General features: G+C 50.8%; 1 protein-coding gene, 1 long non-coding RNA gene and 1 pseudogene across 2 annotated transcripts; 1 reads left to right on the top strand and 2 right to left on the bottom strand.

The window, feature by feature from the left end:
* Positions 1-441: 441 nt before the first annotated feature.
* Positions 442-1224, bottom strand: LOC136468718 (uncharacterized; annotated as a pseudogene).
* Positions 1225-4665: 3441 nt separating this feature from the next.
* On the top strand, positions 4666-11810 carry LOC136476009 (uncharacterized). Its single transcript, XR_010763345.1, has 3 exons — positions 4666-5123; positions 9531-9846; positions 10182-11810. It is a non-coding gene; the product is annotated as an uncharacterized lncRNA (long non-coding RNA).
* A 354-nt stretch (positions 11811-12164) lies between these two features.
* Positions 12165-13361, bottom strand: LOC136476008 (uncharacterized). The gene has a single exon (XM_066473672.1). It carries the CDS (start codon positions 13246-13248, stop codon positions 12721-12723), a length of 528 nt encoding a protein of 175 aa, XP_066329769.1. The 5' UTR covers positions 13249-13361; the 3' UTR covers positions 12165-12720.
* Between the last annotated feature and the right edge of the window lie 3664 nt (positions 13362-17025).

Here is a 17025-nt window from a genome sequence, read left to right as displayed (position 1 = left end):
CAGAATAGATGAATACTAGTCTCTTCACGCTAAAGGCTCTTATAAAAGATGTAATAAACGGGCAAGCCTGTCAACCCGCAGGGTTTAATTTTATGAGCTACTTAATTAAGCGGCTACCGAAATCTATCACGGGCTAGCCTACTCTCTTCCCTAGATGTTAGGGCGTATTGGGCCATTGTTGTCACGCTGATGAAGGCAGAACACCGGCCTTTCCATAAGAGTGACATCGTCTCTGCGCCGGTCCGTAGGTCCTCGTCCTCCTTGCCTGGCAACAGTCCGGTTGCCGGGCTTCATCTTCAGCTTGCCCACATGATCACTGGCCCAAGGGCGGCGGCAGACGGGGGTGACCCATTCCGGCCCCGTTTGTCTGGATGAAAAACATTGTTTTGGATGAAATGTTGTGAGAGAAAAATACTATTCTGGATGAAAAAAAGAAGCGGATCAAGCTGGGTTTAAGGGCAGGTGAACGAGCCCGGCGATGTTGAGGAGCAGCTCCGACTCGTGCGTCAGGGTGTCTATGAAGTAGGCCGTGGAGAACGGCCTGTTAACACGGTTGCTCTCAGGGTGGTAGGGGTACACCTCGTGGCGGCTCGTGGCGAGAAGGATCTCTCCTCCGGGCGAGGAGCCGAGCGGGAGCATGCGGAACCCAGCGTGCAAGGCGTCCCTCATCGGCTGGGGCAGGCTCGCCAAGCTGATGCGGCAGCGCAACGACAACGGCGACGTCGTCGAGCCGGCAGCCGTCAAAGTCCAGAGCTCGTACTGTCCCACGGTGAGGCGAGTGTCCACCACGGCGCACAGAAAGTCGTCGAGGTCGGCGAGATGGAAGGCGTAGCGCGCCCGTTCTTCCGGCGGGTGTATCCACCCGAACTGCTAGTGCTCGGTATCCACGGAGAGCGACAGGATGGTGGGCTCCGGCGTTCCGAACAAGTTGGCTTCGGGGTCATCAAAGTTCATCGCAGTGTTCATGTGCCAGTACATGTGCAAGTAGAAATACCCGTCCACAAACACCGGGGGCCGGCTACAGAGACCCTTGGGCGCGTGCGGCGGCACTTGTCCAGCGCAGGCGCGCCATCCGCCGGACCTCAGGCCGTACACCTCGCAGTGCGGCTGCTTGTTCCGGTCCTCGAAGAGCCTGACCACCTTGTGCTCGTTGGCCGCCGGGTCGAAGCCGAGCCCGGTGCTCGAGAGCACGTAGGGACCGTGGGGGATCACTCTCCTAGCCATTAGCGGAGCCAAGATGAGCACTCGGAGGGGGCTAATCAATAGAGATTTAGAACAAATGTCGAAGATTAACGGTGAAATCACGTTTTTTGCTACAGTAAATATAAAGGAAAATCACTCTCACAGGGGGGGCTACTGCCCCCTAGCCCCCCGTGGATCCGCCACTGCTCCTAGCCCATGGGCAGAGGGGCAGGGAGATGTGCTCTCCCGTGGAGAGGTTGCAGACGTGGTACGCGGACACGCTGGGCTGGAAGAGGAGGGTGAGCCCGCGGCAGGGCTTGGTGCCAGACATGACCAGGTCGTCGGCGCGCACAGACTGGGCGCGCATGTCGTCCACGTCCACGGTCACGAGCTCACGGGCTGACGGGCTGACGAGCCGTTCTGCTGTGCGGTTGACGTAAGCACTGAGGAGTAGAAAGACGTGGTGGTAGAGCCTGCGGCGGTGGGCGTGAAGAAAACGATCTCCCGGCGGCGGCTGGGCAGCAGCGGCTCTGACGGCTTGGTGCGCCCGGACGAAGTGATCGGAGGTGAGCGCGACGCACCACTCTCGGCAGACCGCCCGAGCCCGGAAGCGAACGATGGCAGCGGCCGGGACGCGCGCCAGAATGTGTTCGAAGATCACGTCGTTGGGTGGAAACGGCGGCACCACCACCGCCTCTTAGAACCTGCCGAGACCTTTTGGCCGGTCGTGGCGGCGCCGGCACCACTCCGGAATATTCCGGCATGGTGGTGGATCGTTCGTATTCGTTGTGTTGACTCGATTTTGTATGTCAATCAAATCAAAAACAAAAGAATTGCGCTCTGATTAGAACTTGGTTAGGGGTACTTGGTGACGACGTGCCACCCGTAACCGTAACGGTTTTGTGGCCAACACACGCATATGGGATTTTGTCTCTGTCTGGTGTCTTAGTAAATCGCATGTAGTCGATTTGGTTCCAGGGAAAGAGACAGCTTCCATCGTCATTAATTAATCACCATGTTCGCTTGTTGGTTTCAGCCAGGCTTATTCAACCAGCCAACAGTGTTTTCTTCTCACAACAAACCAGCACCAGCTAGCCCAGAAACCAACCAGCGAACACGCCGAATAAGAAACCAAATATGGATCGGTATATTTTTTATTTGAAAACTGCCAAACATACTCAGTGTTCCAACATGGGAAAAACTAACGGAGGCACCGAGGCACTGACACCCGGAGGTTCGACCCAACAGCGTGTCCGGATGCAGTCCCATAGCGCACCCGACACACGCAACTCCCTTCGCCCCGCACCAAACCCCGCTTCGGAGGCAGCGTCCGTCCAGACGAAGCTCCGCGCCTGCATCCGACGCCAGTCCGCATCGCATCCCGTGCCCCGCGCCAGCTCGCATCGCGCGCCCGCATCTGGAACTGCGACCCCGCGGGCTACACGTGAACCACGGCGGCGCCCCCGCAGCAGCAGCACCAGGCCTAACGCACCCATCCCACTATAGATGGCCAAACGGGCCAGGCATGATGGGCCGGCACGGGCCCGGCCCTAAAAAGTACGGCACTAGTACGACACGGGCACGAAGACCATAGTGCCAGTGCCGGCACGGGCACGGTCTAGGGCCGTGCCTGGGCCGCAGGTTCGGCCCGTAGTGCTAGCACGGGCACAGCACGACTAATGGGCTGGCACGATAACGGCCCGATTATTCTCGGTGGTTGGATGGCCATAGATAAACTGCAATCGTTGGATGCATATGAAGACATATATAAACAAAATTCAAAACCTAGCTCCCCGTTCCCCATCGGCCCATCCATCCCTCTCGGCCGCCACCCGCGTACCTCTTTCTCGTAGTCGCGACTCCGGACTCCCTCCCATTCCCGTTTGCTGTTCTTACTCCCTCTCATTCCTTTGTTGTCCCGTCCTTATGCGGTGGCGGCGGCGGAACGGCATGGCATAGCAGCGGCGACAGCGCGGGAGAGCGTGCAGCGGCAGGGCATAGCAGCGGTGGCAGCAAGGCAGCAGCAGCGTCGGCGCGTCGACAACTCGAGGTCTTGAGCATGGCCTCTGGCCTCGCGCGTGGGTGCCGGGCTGGCACGACCTTGCTGGGCCGTCGTGCCATTGGGCACGGCACGGCACGGCTTGGAGCGTTTAGTGTCGTGCCTGGGCCAAGGGGTGGGCACGGTGACTCGATACGGCACGGCACAGATAGATCGTCGTGCCTGCTCATGCCGTGTTGGCTCGTGCCCGTGTCGTGCCAGGGCCGGGCCGCCCGTTTGGTCAAGTATACATCCCACGCCCGCACGTGAACCACGACGGCGCCCCCGCAACAGCACCAAGCGGCTGTAGCAGGCCGCTGTCCGCCAGCCACCAACGCAAATTGCAACATGTGCAGCACCCGATCTGCTTTTAAAACATAAAGATAAAATATTTGCAACATACAACTAAACAGAGATGAAACATGCTCTTGAAACATGTGTGTAAAGCCATAGCAACATATGCAACATCCAGATCTATTTTTGCAACATAAGTCTAAAACATCTGAAAACACATGAAAACAAACACTTGAAACATGTGTGTGCAGCCATAGCAACATATGCAACATTCAGATGAAAAACACTTGAAACATACGTCTGAAACAACCAAAACACTTTGAACATAGGCTTGAAATATGCGTATATTATCGTTGTAACATATAAAACATTATAGATAATTTTGCAACATCCAGATGAAATACTTAAATATAAGTCTGAAACGCCTGAAACACTTGAAACACGACGTCGTCGTGGGCATGGCCTACCTTGGGGGGCACCGTAGCCAGCAAACTCGGGTTTAAGGGGACATCGAGAGCAACGACCGACGATCTCCTCCTGCTGGCGTCGGGGGGGGGGGGGGGGGGGGGTTGGCGCTTTGCATGCCATGGCCGTGACGAGGTGGATGGGTCGCGGCAGTGGACGCCCCATGCGGCGTGGGATGGGGGCGCGGCGCGGCGCAGCACGCGATTGTAGCCAGCGTGGCGTGGGATGGGGCGCGACAGCGAGGTAAAGTAGGTGGGCTGACGACGCATTGCGACCGCTACGGCACGGATGGCGCAGTTGCAGCCGCTGCGGGCGGACGCCACAGTGAAAGTGGTAGCAGTCACGAGTGGAGAAAATATTCGGGATTGGAAGAACAACGCGTTGGCTATTGGGCTCAATCGATCCACGGCCCAGAATCGGGGGCGTCCAGACGTACGTCCTCGTCGAACCATTATCGAAAAACTAAACATGCCCGAGCCCAATAAAATGGCCTGAAACTTTTCTTTACGTAAAATTACGCGGCATTGTCAAGCACTATCAAAGACAAGCAAGCAATGCAACCTGATGTTTTTTTTTTTTGGCGACTCAACCTGATGAATTGCTGACAAGCTCCGAAGGGTCTTCGGTGACTAATGGGCCTCGCGCGCTACGAGCCTACGACTCCGCCGATCCAACACACGCTGCTACGGCCCGGAATGTGTGGCCTATTCTGTACTCTGTAGTGCTGTGTATTCGGAAAGGGTAGGAGAGAAGAACTCTGCACAGAACGGCGATGCCAGGCAAGGTTTTGCCCTATCGCGCCTCCTAGCCGGCTCGCCGCTCGCCTCGTTGTGCGCCGCCACCGCCCCTTCCTCCGCTCCTCTGTGTGGCGTGCTGGCGTGCCCCCTCCCCTGCTCCGGCACCCGGTCGCCAGCCGTGCGCTGCTCCCCGCTTCTCGCTCTGCCCCGCCCACCGTTGAAAGCCGGCGGAGGCGCTGGGCGCAGGGCACCACCAGGTGGCCTGCCGGCGGACGTCGATTGAGTGCCTGCAGGCTTTGGCCGTCGTCCATCGACATCGGTAGATCAGCTTGCTCACCTCTGAAAAGTCAGAGTAGCGGACATCCTCTTTGGAGACTGTAGCGTCTCCTCGCTTCGTCTTATCAGCGGTGAGCACTGAGCATATTTGGCATTTTCTCAATTCCTTAACTAGGCAATAGACATTGCTATTTGCTATAATGCTACTATTTTTTTTCAATTTCTTAAATAGAGCAATATTGAGCATACTCGACCTAGAGAGTTAAATTCATTGCAATTGTCATGCGATTTTCTAATTCACTAAGTATTCAGCTAAATCTCATGTCAGCTTACCTACGCATTGCAATTATTGTCACATAGTTGAGGCATGAAGCACAGAAATGATTGGTTTATCTTAGAATTATTTACATTGCGTTCTGTGGTTTCCAAGTTATTTTGTTGAATGTAAGATACCAGGAGACCTTTTAAATGCGTATCATGCTTTTGACAATCTCCTGTTTGTATGCCGAATTTCTTACAAATATTATACATACCGAACTGTGAATTTAGATTATACTCAATTGCATACGGTAAATTTAGCTAGGACTACCCTGGGTCAAAATCCTGGTTTTGCCACTGTGGTGTGATATGGTTAATTATTTGCCAAATGCAGTGAATGAGTTTGCAAGTGCCTTTTGCCTAACAGTCAATAGATGCCCTGTTTCTTTTTTGTGATTATTTATATTAAAACAGATAGTTGGTTATTTTAGTTCAATACCTGTTGTTTAATACAAGGGAAAATTGGCTAGCGGACACTGAAAGTGGAGGTCGTTTGCTGCAGACACCCAAAGTGGAGCTATTTGCTGAAAGACACTCTCGTTGCTGACAATTATGCTACTGGACACCGTGCCCCTTATTTTATTCATTTCCAGTAGTTGAGGAGAGAGAAGAGCGGTGAAATGACATTCTTGCCCCTGCCACTTTCTTCTTCTTCTCTCCCTTTCTCTTTTTTTCTATTTCCTGTGGTGGCGCACAGAGGCGAAGCTAAGGCGGCGGCTGCCAGTGCAAGTTTGCCGGGCAGCTAGGCAGGTCGGGCGGCATGTGGAGCATCTTGAGCATCTGCTTCGTCTCCTCCACCTGCGTCACCGTGTTGAGCGACCACCGGTCTTCACCGCCGCCTTGCTCAGGACGGTCAGGTTGGGCGTGTGCGGGAACGGGACCGCTTTCTTCTTGGCGTAGTACTCGTGGTCGAGCTCGTGCAGGTCGCGCGGGGCCACGGGCACAAAGACGGCTAGCTTCCTGGCGCGGCCGCCACGATGACCCTTGCCATCTTGGCGAAGGGGCTCTCGAAGGTGGGCTTGTGGCGGTAGAAGGGCGTGCCGGCGGTGAAGATGGCGATGGAGACGGCGAGGCTGAGCGTGGGCAGCGCTTAGCCGACGTTGTCCTGAATGTAGATGAGCACGGTGTTGCCGAAGAGCGTGCCGAAGAAGATGCTGAACATCCACCAGTTGAAGGAGAGCTTGTGGCGCGCTCCCGCGGGTGGGTGTCGTCGAACTGGTCTGCGCCCATGGTGGAGATGTTGGGCTTGATGCCGCCTGTGCCCACGGCCAGGATGTACAGGGCCAGGAAGAAGACGCCCAGCTGCGCGCTCGTCGCCTGCTGCACGCAGTTGGGGTCCGCCGTGCCGGCTTCGCACTTGGGCGGCCGGGGCACCCATGTGAGCCACAAGCTCGCGTCCACCACGCAGCCACCAGACCCGTCGGCACGCCTCGCGAACATGGGCGGCGTCACGGCCACGACCATGGCCCCCTTCACGGTGACGCCGATGAGGCACACGTGGTACGCGGCCTCGCCGGTGGCGTCCCGCGGCGGCAAGATCAGCACGAGTGAACGAGTGGATGCGTGCACGAGCAGCAGCGCGGACGCGAGCGGGCGCAGGCAGGGCGGCGCGGCGGACGATCGGAGCGGTCGAGCGGACGCAGGCATGACGGAGCGGCGAAGGAGACACGCGTAAGCTCTGAGCAGACACGCGCGAGCTCTGAGCTCCGAGCGGCGGAGAGGACGCACGAGCGGACACGCTCTGAGCTCGCGGCCATGGAGGTCGGCGAGATCCGAGCTCTGAGCGCACAGGGGACAGAGGCGAGGTTAGCAGCAGCGGGGCTTCGACCGCCACAGCCGCCGCACTGGCAACCGCCGCCCGCCTCAGCTTCGCCTACGTGCGCCTACGTGACACAGGAAACGGAAAAAAGAGAAAGGGAGAGAGGAAGAAGAAAGCGGCAGGGGTAAGAATGTCATTTCACCGCTCTTCTCTCTTCTCAACTACTGGAAATGAATAAAATAATAGGCGCGGTGTCTAGTAGCATAATTATCAGCAACGAGAGTGTCTTTCAGCAAATGGCTCCACTTTGGGTGTCCGCCAGCAAACGACCTTCACTTTCAGTGTCCGCTAGCCAATTTTCCCTTAATATAAATAATGCCTAGTATTTATTCTTTGCTTGGTGTTGGGTGTCATTAAACTTGGTGTCATGAGGTGTAGGTAGCCTTTTGGTACTGTATACGATGGTAGAGTGGCATCTTATAATTGATTTTTTTGGGGTTAATTCCGAGCACTTGGTTAGTAGGATGGAAAAGAAAACAATGGCAGCTGACATGATTCTGGGCCTCATATTTGCACTAGATACAATTGCACGTTTTTGGCTGTACTCTTTTTTTGTTTCTGAACTGCATCTGCAAGGCGTTGATTTCTTAATATCTTGGCTACTCCTGTGGCCTTAAATTAGCTGCCTCTATGAGTTCATTCTTAAAATTATTGTGATGCTATCTGACCTTGTTCTAGAAGTGAGATCAACTACGTTTTTTATTATTTGGTATGGATAAAGTCCAAATTACTCCCCTTAAGTTTGTCATATGTCCAGATTACCCCCTAAACTTACATTTGGTTCAATTTACTCCCACTATTTCAGTTGGTCTAGTTTACCCCTTAACATGGTTTGTTATTTTTGTTTTTCCACGTATTAGTTGAGTCTTAATATCAACTTTTGTGATATGATAGAGAACATCATAAGTTATGTTAGAAAAATATATCTTAACTTTTTGCCACTATTTTGATAGCTTAGGAAGTTTAATAATAAATTAACACTGGAGGTACAATATCGTATAAAACATAATGATGAATAATTCATAGTGCATTTTTCTAATACAAAATACAATGTCCTCTATCATCTCACAAAATTTGAAACTAAAATATAATTTGTACATAGAGAAACAAAAAAAGAAAAAACTCTTTTAGGTCTTAGTTGGGCAAACTTAAATAGTTGGAGGGAGTAAATTGAACCAAATGTTAGTTTGGGGGGTTATTTGGACATAGGCCAAACTTGGAGGGAGTAATATGGACTTTTTCCATTTGGTATTTACTAGAAAACTCAGGGCGCGGCATTGCCGCGCCATCTTTAAGATCACCGGTGGTTATTTTAGTGTTGCGCATATTATGATGTTATCCAGCTAGTATTTTTTTTTTTGTAGTTTCAGGTTTAGCTTAGGAATAGGATATATATTAATAGATAATAGATGGCACCCGTGCATTTGTGCGGGAGAAATCAAGAGTCACAATTATCATATTCTGTGAAGCGAAAATATTTTCACAAGAGATTTGCAGATAACAAACTAATCAGAAGTAACACTAAAACGAAAGCTGTACTCTCATGATTCCATCATATTGATATGTTTATTACCATACCAATACAGCAACACACAGGCGAGTAGCAAGCAAAGCAAGCAGGTGGTTTGATGCGGACTTTGACCAATCATTTGATGCATTTAGCAGCTACTAGCCAACGAAGCTACCTGCAGCTTAGCACAAGTATAGCCTCACTGTAGAAATGTTGTTGATAGCATGAGAACCACATCCAGGGGGCAGGGACTCGCCTACATTACGAAAGCCTTTCTTTTTCCGTTAATACAAATAAAAAGAATTCTGGTCCAATTTTGAAAGACGTGAAAGCTTGTTTAGGGTAAGGTAGTGCTAGTGGGAAATCTTATATTGTAATGGCACAACACACATGTTCCTCTCACTTACGTTAATTCCAGGAAAGAAATATTGCATGCTCTAGCAGTTACAGATAATAAGTAAATATATTCTCTATGCAATCATCAAATACTTGCGACGTCTAGATAAAATCAGTTGATTCCCATTACAGTCAATTTGAATCAGATGCTATCTGGGGTCTACACAATCATAATAGTTGTGAATGAAACTAACTCTGTTTTCTACAAACTATCCGTGCCCACCGTTGAGTTGGCCAGTCTGGGATGACCCACATAGATTACTAGCCCAGTATACAATGACTGATCTCTAATTCTCTAAAATTAACCACATATTTTAAATGTTGATATACCTATTAGAAAGAAAAGACCAGGTTACGGTATAAGCTTCATAGGGTTCAAATTCATGTTAGAATTGCTCAAGGTGAGCTCTAGAACACACAGGGATACAAGTAGTGTAGTGCTTCTAGGATATTTTGCTGCTGGCCTTACCTTTACATATATATATGAGAATAAAGTTAGTACAAGATGAGCTTGCCATATGGGCTACGGTGAAGACCATGTACTCCAAATTCTACGCCTACTACAGGGCAAGGTACAACATTGCTGTACATGCCATCTACTCACCACAACAGTTACAAATAGAATAGGTATATGTCTATAACTAATAACTGTATGTAGGTTCTATACACATTCCTAAAAATAAATTGAATGTGGTGTAGTATATCACATATGCACACTCTATTACCTCTGATTTGACAGCACAGTCAACTCCATCAGTGAGGCATGTGAAAAGTGAAGATGCATCAGACGGGCCTATGCATCGTATAAAAGGTATAATATCAGACAGGCTGCAGATGCCATTTTTTCCCCTAAACTTAGTTTATTTAGCAGTTTTTTTAAAAGATTTTTCTTATGAACACATTTTTTATTAATTATATTATAGATAAAAGAGGATAAATACAATCAAAGCATGTCCTTACTCCTGGCAAGGATGCGTCCTGCATAACCTGGCAATTTACTTAACCAAATGTCAAAATATTTGTTTCTCTTAGCTCTTTAGCTTGCTTACTATGTTTAAGTGGCCGAAGCTAAGCTTCCTACTCTTCACATACTCGTGGAAGCTTTCTTCCCTTTGTAGTATGAATGTGTCCTTGCTGGCTGCTTAGGCACGCAGGAGGTCGAAAGTGGTGAATCGGTATCAGAAGCTAGGAGCTTGTGAGCCGGCGTTGCGTCTCCATCTCCAAGCAATGCGGCTCTTCACAAGGCTCGGTGGCCACGACATTCTGTTGAGCAAGGTGCTGCTCCGGTGCTCCCCAGGGCTCAGAACCAAAATTTTATGATATTTGATGAGAGATAAGCTTCAAACCTGATGAAGAACAACAAACTTTGGAACTCTGATGAACCTGCATAGGCCATCTCTTGCCGGGCGTATCACATCCGAGAGGCCTTGTGCTGCCCACATCGCCACTGTATCGGATCCGTGGCATGCTGCCTCGCCGCCCGCGCTGCATGGCTATCTCTCCTCTTGCCAGCATTCCATCGAACACATGGTGGCCATCATCCATCTTGAGCACAAAGTCAAAATCTGGTTCGATGTCGCTACCGGCGGCTGACGAGCGCCATAGGCAGGTCCTAGGGAGCCGCCGCCACGAGTCGATCCTGCCCCTAGATGCTGCGCGCGTGGAGCCTGCTGCCTCGCCAGCTCGCCGGTGGCCTGCCGCGCCAAGGGACTCGCGCCGGTGGGTTGAGCGGCGCCGGTCGCGCCGGTGGTTGAGCGCCGAGGGTCTGCCGCCAGATCCCCGCCACGCCAGCGCCTCACGCGGTGGCCGGGAGGCTGCCGCACCAAGGGCCAGTCGCCAGCGCCAGCTCGCCATCATGCCAGTGTGCCGCCGGCTCGCTGGTGTCCGCAATTCCAGCCCGCTTAGGTGGCGCGGCAAGCAGAGGGTGGAGTAGAGAGCGGAGGCGGCAGAGCATGCGAAGAAGCGGAGGGGACGAGCGTCGGCCCGTGAAGCTTTGTGAAGGCTCGGGTAGATGACCAAGCGGGTTGAGGACCCGCACCGATCCACATCGGACGGACCAGATCATGTGATGGTCCGATCCAACGGTTATCGAATTAACGGGCAACATGGTCCGATCCGCTGCCCGTCTTTTGGAAGCAGGATTCCTGTATAGAGATTAGTACACTAAATTGAGTACAATGGATCACTGGCTTTTCTGGATGAACACTCTCAAACAGTGAGATGTATGATTCCATTTTTATACTTTTTTGAAAGGTGCACGTCAACTACAACAAAGTTGATGGTGCTAGGCCGCTAGCTCTACGTTCCTTGTCCTCTTTTACTTCAATTGTGGTTTTGTTTTCTTCATGATACCAATAGTGCCCTGAGCTAATAAATTGTTTTTAAAATCTAGTATACATGGAATTGTGTTGCTTGGATTTTTACAGAAAAGAAGTTATCCTTGTTGGTTAGGCCTCAATTTTTACATAAATCAAATGGTTCTTGTTGCATTGTTATGAGATTATGCTTATTATGTGTACAAAAATCCATGTAGAGAGAAGGTTTACTGTTTAGAGAAAGAATAGGTTTACTTGTGGAAGGAGAGAGATGCCATGCTTGTTTGCATAGAGATAGCTATCTTTGGAGATAGGGTTTTAATCATCCAAACAACATTTGAAATTGTTTCTTACAAAACTATTCCATGTGCACCCAAACAAGAAAATTGAATTGAACTACTAGGTATTTCATTTTTTTTTAATATAATTCCTAGAATACGATTCTTGGAATGAGTTTCAATTCTAGTTATCCAAACAGGTTGAGGCATCAGACTCACGACTCACGAGGATGAATGGTGGCAAGAGGTTTGGCAGCGGCCGGGTGCCCACGGGGACTCCATCCCTCGCGTGGTCTTCTGTCGTCATCGTCGCCTCCCTCCTCGCTGGTGCCTCCATCGTCCACAACATCTACAAGCCTGACATGGTTCGTCTGTACTCTGTACAGCCCTTCCACCCCTGCCACCGTGCACACCACCTGTTCGACCCAATCCCTACACCAGACCCTCCTGCTTATTCTTCCATTTTCATTTCCCGCTCCTGCAGACCATTCCACCTGTGGAGAGTACCAGCGGAGGCAGCGACCAAGGGAGCTGAGTTGCGAATGGCTGGACACTACATGCAAGAGTGGGCATGAAGAAGTGAAGAACCGGCTATCAGCACTTATGATATTTTTCTTCTTCAACACAAACAATGTTTTGTTGTCTTTCTCTGATTTGCGATTTGTGACGAAAAGATGTTAAGCGACATAGTATTTGCTACGTTAACATGTACGTGTGTTCAGCCATTCAGTTTCGTTCCTCGGTTTGTTCAGTGCTACAATTGGAGATGGATTGAGGAGGCACGCAAAGAAACCTGCTTATATTATTGAGTTGTATGTACTGGGCTTCTGGCCAATTCATAAGATCTTGATGAAACTTAACTTGGAGGGAGAGAAAAGGCAATACCAATGCATACATCAAAGCCAAGAATGCACAACTGCACTACCATGCTTAATGCTATCTTATGTCTCACTAATGACTAATCACTACACAGTCTCTGCCTTGTGCCTTGCCATGGTTACCAAAGAATACCGCAAAGTGCAGCGCACGTGCCACAGGCATGTTCATGGTGCCGCTCAAGGCTGAAACACTGAGCACGCCCCTGTCGATCACTTAAGACCATGGCGCCGGCCGAGCACTGATGGTCTGAGTCGGAGTGTTAGGCAAAAAGAGCTGATTTCGTCCACGCCGGTGACGGCGAGCCCCGTCCCACGGCGCTTGCCTGGCGTACCGCGCGGAGAATGACCGCGACAGGTTCTCGGGCTCCCCCGCCGCGCCGCCCTCGTCGAAGTTCTGCGCGTACTCCTCGTGCCCGTACTGCTGCTCTTTCACCGACGACCCGCTCCGGCTCATGACGGCCGCCTTCCTCCTCCTGCCCCTCGCGATCCACGCCCACAGCCCGCGGACCACCGCCCCCACGCCGCCTGCTGCGGGCCGGGGCACGCGCCCGCGGAACTCGCCGTCGTCGTCGTCGTCACCGAGGTTTCTTGGCCATCCGTGGCCGCCTCCGGGGCCGCATGACGCGAAGGTGGCCACGAGAGCGGCCGGCATGGACATCTGCCTCCTGAGATCGTGTGCCGCGACGGGGATGTACGGGCTTGTGGCGGCACGGTACGATTCCGGGGTGGTGGCCGTCATCATCAGCAAGTCCAGCACGGCGGCGGCGAGGTGGCAGGGATGGTTGGTTAGTTCCAGGGGGTTCCAGGCTGCTCTGTGGATGTGAGTGTGACTGTGGTCGACCTGCGCTCGCGGTGATTCACGACGAGGGGGATATGCAACTGCTACGGGGTCGTCGTTTGATGTTTGGCGCGGGTCAAGCGCGTGGTGCGACCGGGCGGCGTTGCTGGCTGGCAGCCGTACTGTACACGTGTACAGGTGGAAGAACGGGGCAGTTGGCGGCTCGAACGTTGCTGAGTAAACCAGAGTTTCTTTTTTTTAACGAAAGAAGAATTATAGTAATTATAGCCGAGTATACATCGTCATGTTATAAACATTCTGGAATATATGATACTCGTCTATCGTATAGCTCCAAATCTCAATCTCAAACCTGTATGACGATTCAAATAGATGATCGCATAAACAAACACTCAGCAAATAGGTTGAGAACTGGTGCCTAAATTAAGAACGGTGGCCAATATTTCTGTTAGCGGAATTGAGCATAATCTTCTTCTTTCTTGTGTCTTATTTCTTTTTCCTTCTGCCATCGAAGAAAAAGGAAAATCGAGCCAAATCTTCTTAGTCTTTCATCATTGTCAGATCAAACCACAACAAAACAAAGAATAGACCGGAGATAATTATTCCACGGCGGCAACATCATCTCTACCTTGATGTCGCCGTCTGAAAACCTAATTCCCTATGTCGTCATGCCAAGGAAGTTGATAACACCGTAGTTGTCGCCCTAATCTTCATCAGAGTCACCATAGAGAAACCAAATTCACCTACCTCCTCACCGTCGCCGAAAAGGGAGAGGAGGAAACAAATCGGGAGAAGAGGAAACAAATCTCCAATACCAAGAAACACCAACCCTAACAGGACTTGATCTACTAGAAAATTATTAGAAAGATGGATCCCCACTCCTCCGGCCTCCGACGAGTTGCCAGAGGGGGAAGGGAGGGGACCAGCGACGGTGGGGGGGCCTGTGCTGTTGGTGAGAGAGGCCCAAAACACGTGATAGTCAGTGGCGGACCCAGTGGGTAGTCCAGGTAGACCCAGTACTACCCACAAATTTGACCCAAAATTCTATTACTACTCTTTAGAAACCGGCCCACGGTCGCTCTCATCTCAGCCCAGGCCGAAGACACCGAAATCCACGAGCTCTTCAAAAAAATAATGCGCCCGAGAGGGATCAAACCAGGGACCTCCTGTCTCAGGCTGCAGCACGCTTACCAGTCCAGCTACAAAAGTTTGTTGGATAGTTGATACCCTCAACCCTATTTAATTAGGGAAAACAGAGAAAAATACCCCTTAATTAATCACTCCTTGATATGATAAATCATATCCTAAACGACTTTCTCTACCAGTATGGAGGGAGTATTTATGTAAGTTTCGAACCTTTTAAATGTATTATCGTAATTTGGTTAATTTATAGCTATATTTGTCGAACTTTTTATTTGGATTTTATAGTATTACACATGAATTTTTTTTACTAGAACTACCCCGGTCTGAGATCCTGGTCCGCCACTGGTGATAGTTCTGAGTAAAAACATGAGGTAGGTTCTCGCCTCGAGATGGTCCGAGCAATTTAGACTACCCACGACGTTGCTTTTTATCGATGCTGAAAGAGGAGAGAGATTCGAACCATCGAGAAAAGCCGTTGTATGTACCAATGCTGAACAAAAGAATTACAGGACTCGAGTCATCTACTTTCCTCAGTGCTAAGTAAATAAAAAAAAATTCCTGCCGGCGTTGATCACTCTACCACACACAAAGCACACAACTTTTTCCTCTGAGCACCAACGCTGTCAGACGCACATGCATTCTTAGCATGATGCCAACGTTGCAGGGCTGTTTGGGACATCGACGTGAAGTGGGAGAGAATCTTTTCTTTGGCCGTCGACTACCCTACACGGTGGAACCCATGTTTGCTGCAACTGTAAGCTCATGAGGTGGCTGTGGCTCGATCCTTTTCTTTGATGGGCAAGATCTGCGAGAAGGAGAAATATCTCTCAACAAAAGCCGTGCCGTCTCACTCGATTTACGTGACGAACTTTGGCATTTTGATTTTTTTTTAGTGGATGGCATTTTGATTTTTGATGAACCACGACGTCTCGTCGGTCGACAAGTCAGCAACCAAGTCAAAAGGGGCTGCTCGGGCCTACCTGCGGCAAGCTCGGCCTGCGCAGGAACTGCCAGAGACAGCCCAGGCACATCAATCACGCCAGGTCAGACGATTGCTCCCGCTGGTTCTGCCCCATGGGCCCACGGGCGAGCCGGTCGGTCAAAGCCGGTGCCTGCACCACACGGGCACGGGCAAGCGCCAGCACGCCGCACGCCTCCGCTCACGCAGCAAGAACCACGCCAGCCAGCCGTCGCCGCTCTCGTCATTCGCGTCTAGAACTAGAAGCATTTTGAACCTTCCATTCCACGCGGTCCTCCTCCGTCTCCTTTGCCTCCCGCCCGTCCCCGACCTTCCTTCCATCCAGGTTCAAGCTCCCAAGACTCTTCTTTCCAGTCCCAGCCGCAGGAAAGCCAAACCCACCCACACTTTTGGCCTCACCCCCGACCGATCAAACGAGGCGGCTGGCTACCGACCCGTCGGCCGGACTTACTTGAGCAAGTCTTCCTTCCACAGCGGCCCCTTCCATGCACTTCACAAACGCACGCATATATATACACCGCACCATGCCACCATGGCAGCAAGCTCTCCCAGCTACACCACAATCATAGGAGTATTTCCTTCTCGGCCTCCGTTGCTGCTTGCGTCCGTTAGTTACGGTGCGCCACCAGGCTCGGTTTGATCCTTTACTCGGCGTCAGAACTCAAAAGCATGGCAGCAGCTGGCAAGTCGTCGGCCATGGAGGAGACGGTGGTGGCGGGCGCCGCCGCGCGGGGGAGGCGGGGGATTGACCGGCAGACCGTCGATAGGGGCGTCGCCTACCTGCTCATGGTGGCCGCCCTCGTCGCCACGTACGCGCTTCACTAGAGCTCTGCTCCGGCGGCAGAGCTCACAGGAAGGAAGGCTTTTGTGCGCTTTGCTTCCCGGCCTCAGCCCGAGAGTTCCCCTGTGCACCAAACTTCATTCATTTGTCTTCCACTCTTCCTCTTGCAAGGAGATGGAGATGCTTGTGTACTATAAAGTCTGTACCACAGCAAAATTTGTTTTCTATATATAGTCTTTCTGTGATTGATATGTACAAATTGTTCATTTGTTGCCAAAACAATCAATATTACCATGGTTTCAGCTTCTGTCTATCTTCTGTTGTGATTGTGTTTGACATTCAGGGTTTGCAGCGTGACGAATTTGTCATCACCGTGTATATATTAGCATTACATACCATAGCTCCATCCGTTCATTTTCAGCATCCTTTTGGAACAAAGGATTGCTGAAGAAATTTTGTTGGATTAAACCTAAAGGAATTTTTCCTATGTGGCCCTTTGGACAAAGGATTTGCCACCTTGGAATCCTACAAAATTCCCATGGAATAGCTCAATTCATAAGAATTTTGGAGGAAATCTAACCTGAAGTCCAACCTCTTGAAAACTTTTCTCTGTGTCTCTCTCTCTCTTCTCTTTCGTGTGTTTTTTTCTATGCTCCATCCAAGTGCTCCACTAGAGAATTTCCTTTGTTTTCAATTCCTGTAATATTGTAAATGACATGCAACTCTAATCCTATGTTTTTTTCTATTCCTGTGTTCTGAATATCCTATGCTCCAAACGGGTCCATATAAACTAGGATTTTCAAAGGTATACTGATGAGGG

This window comes from Miscanthus floridulus, chromosome 8 (assembly GCF_019320115.1).
Source record: "Miscanthus floridulus cultivar M001 chromosome 8, ASM1932011v1, whole genome shotgun sequence".
NCBI lineage: Eukaryota > Viridiplantae > Streptophyta > Magnoliopsida > Poales > Poaceae > Miscanthus > Miscanthus floridulus.
The sequence above is the reverse complement of the archived record's forward strand: the minus strand, read 5'-3'. Positions and strand labels throughout refer to the sequence as shown.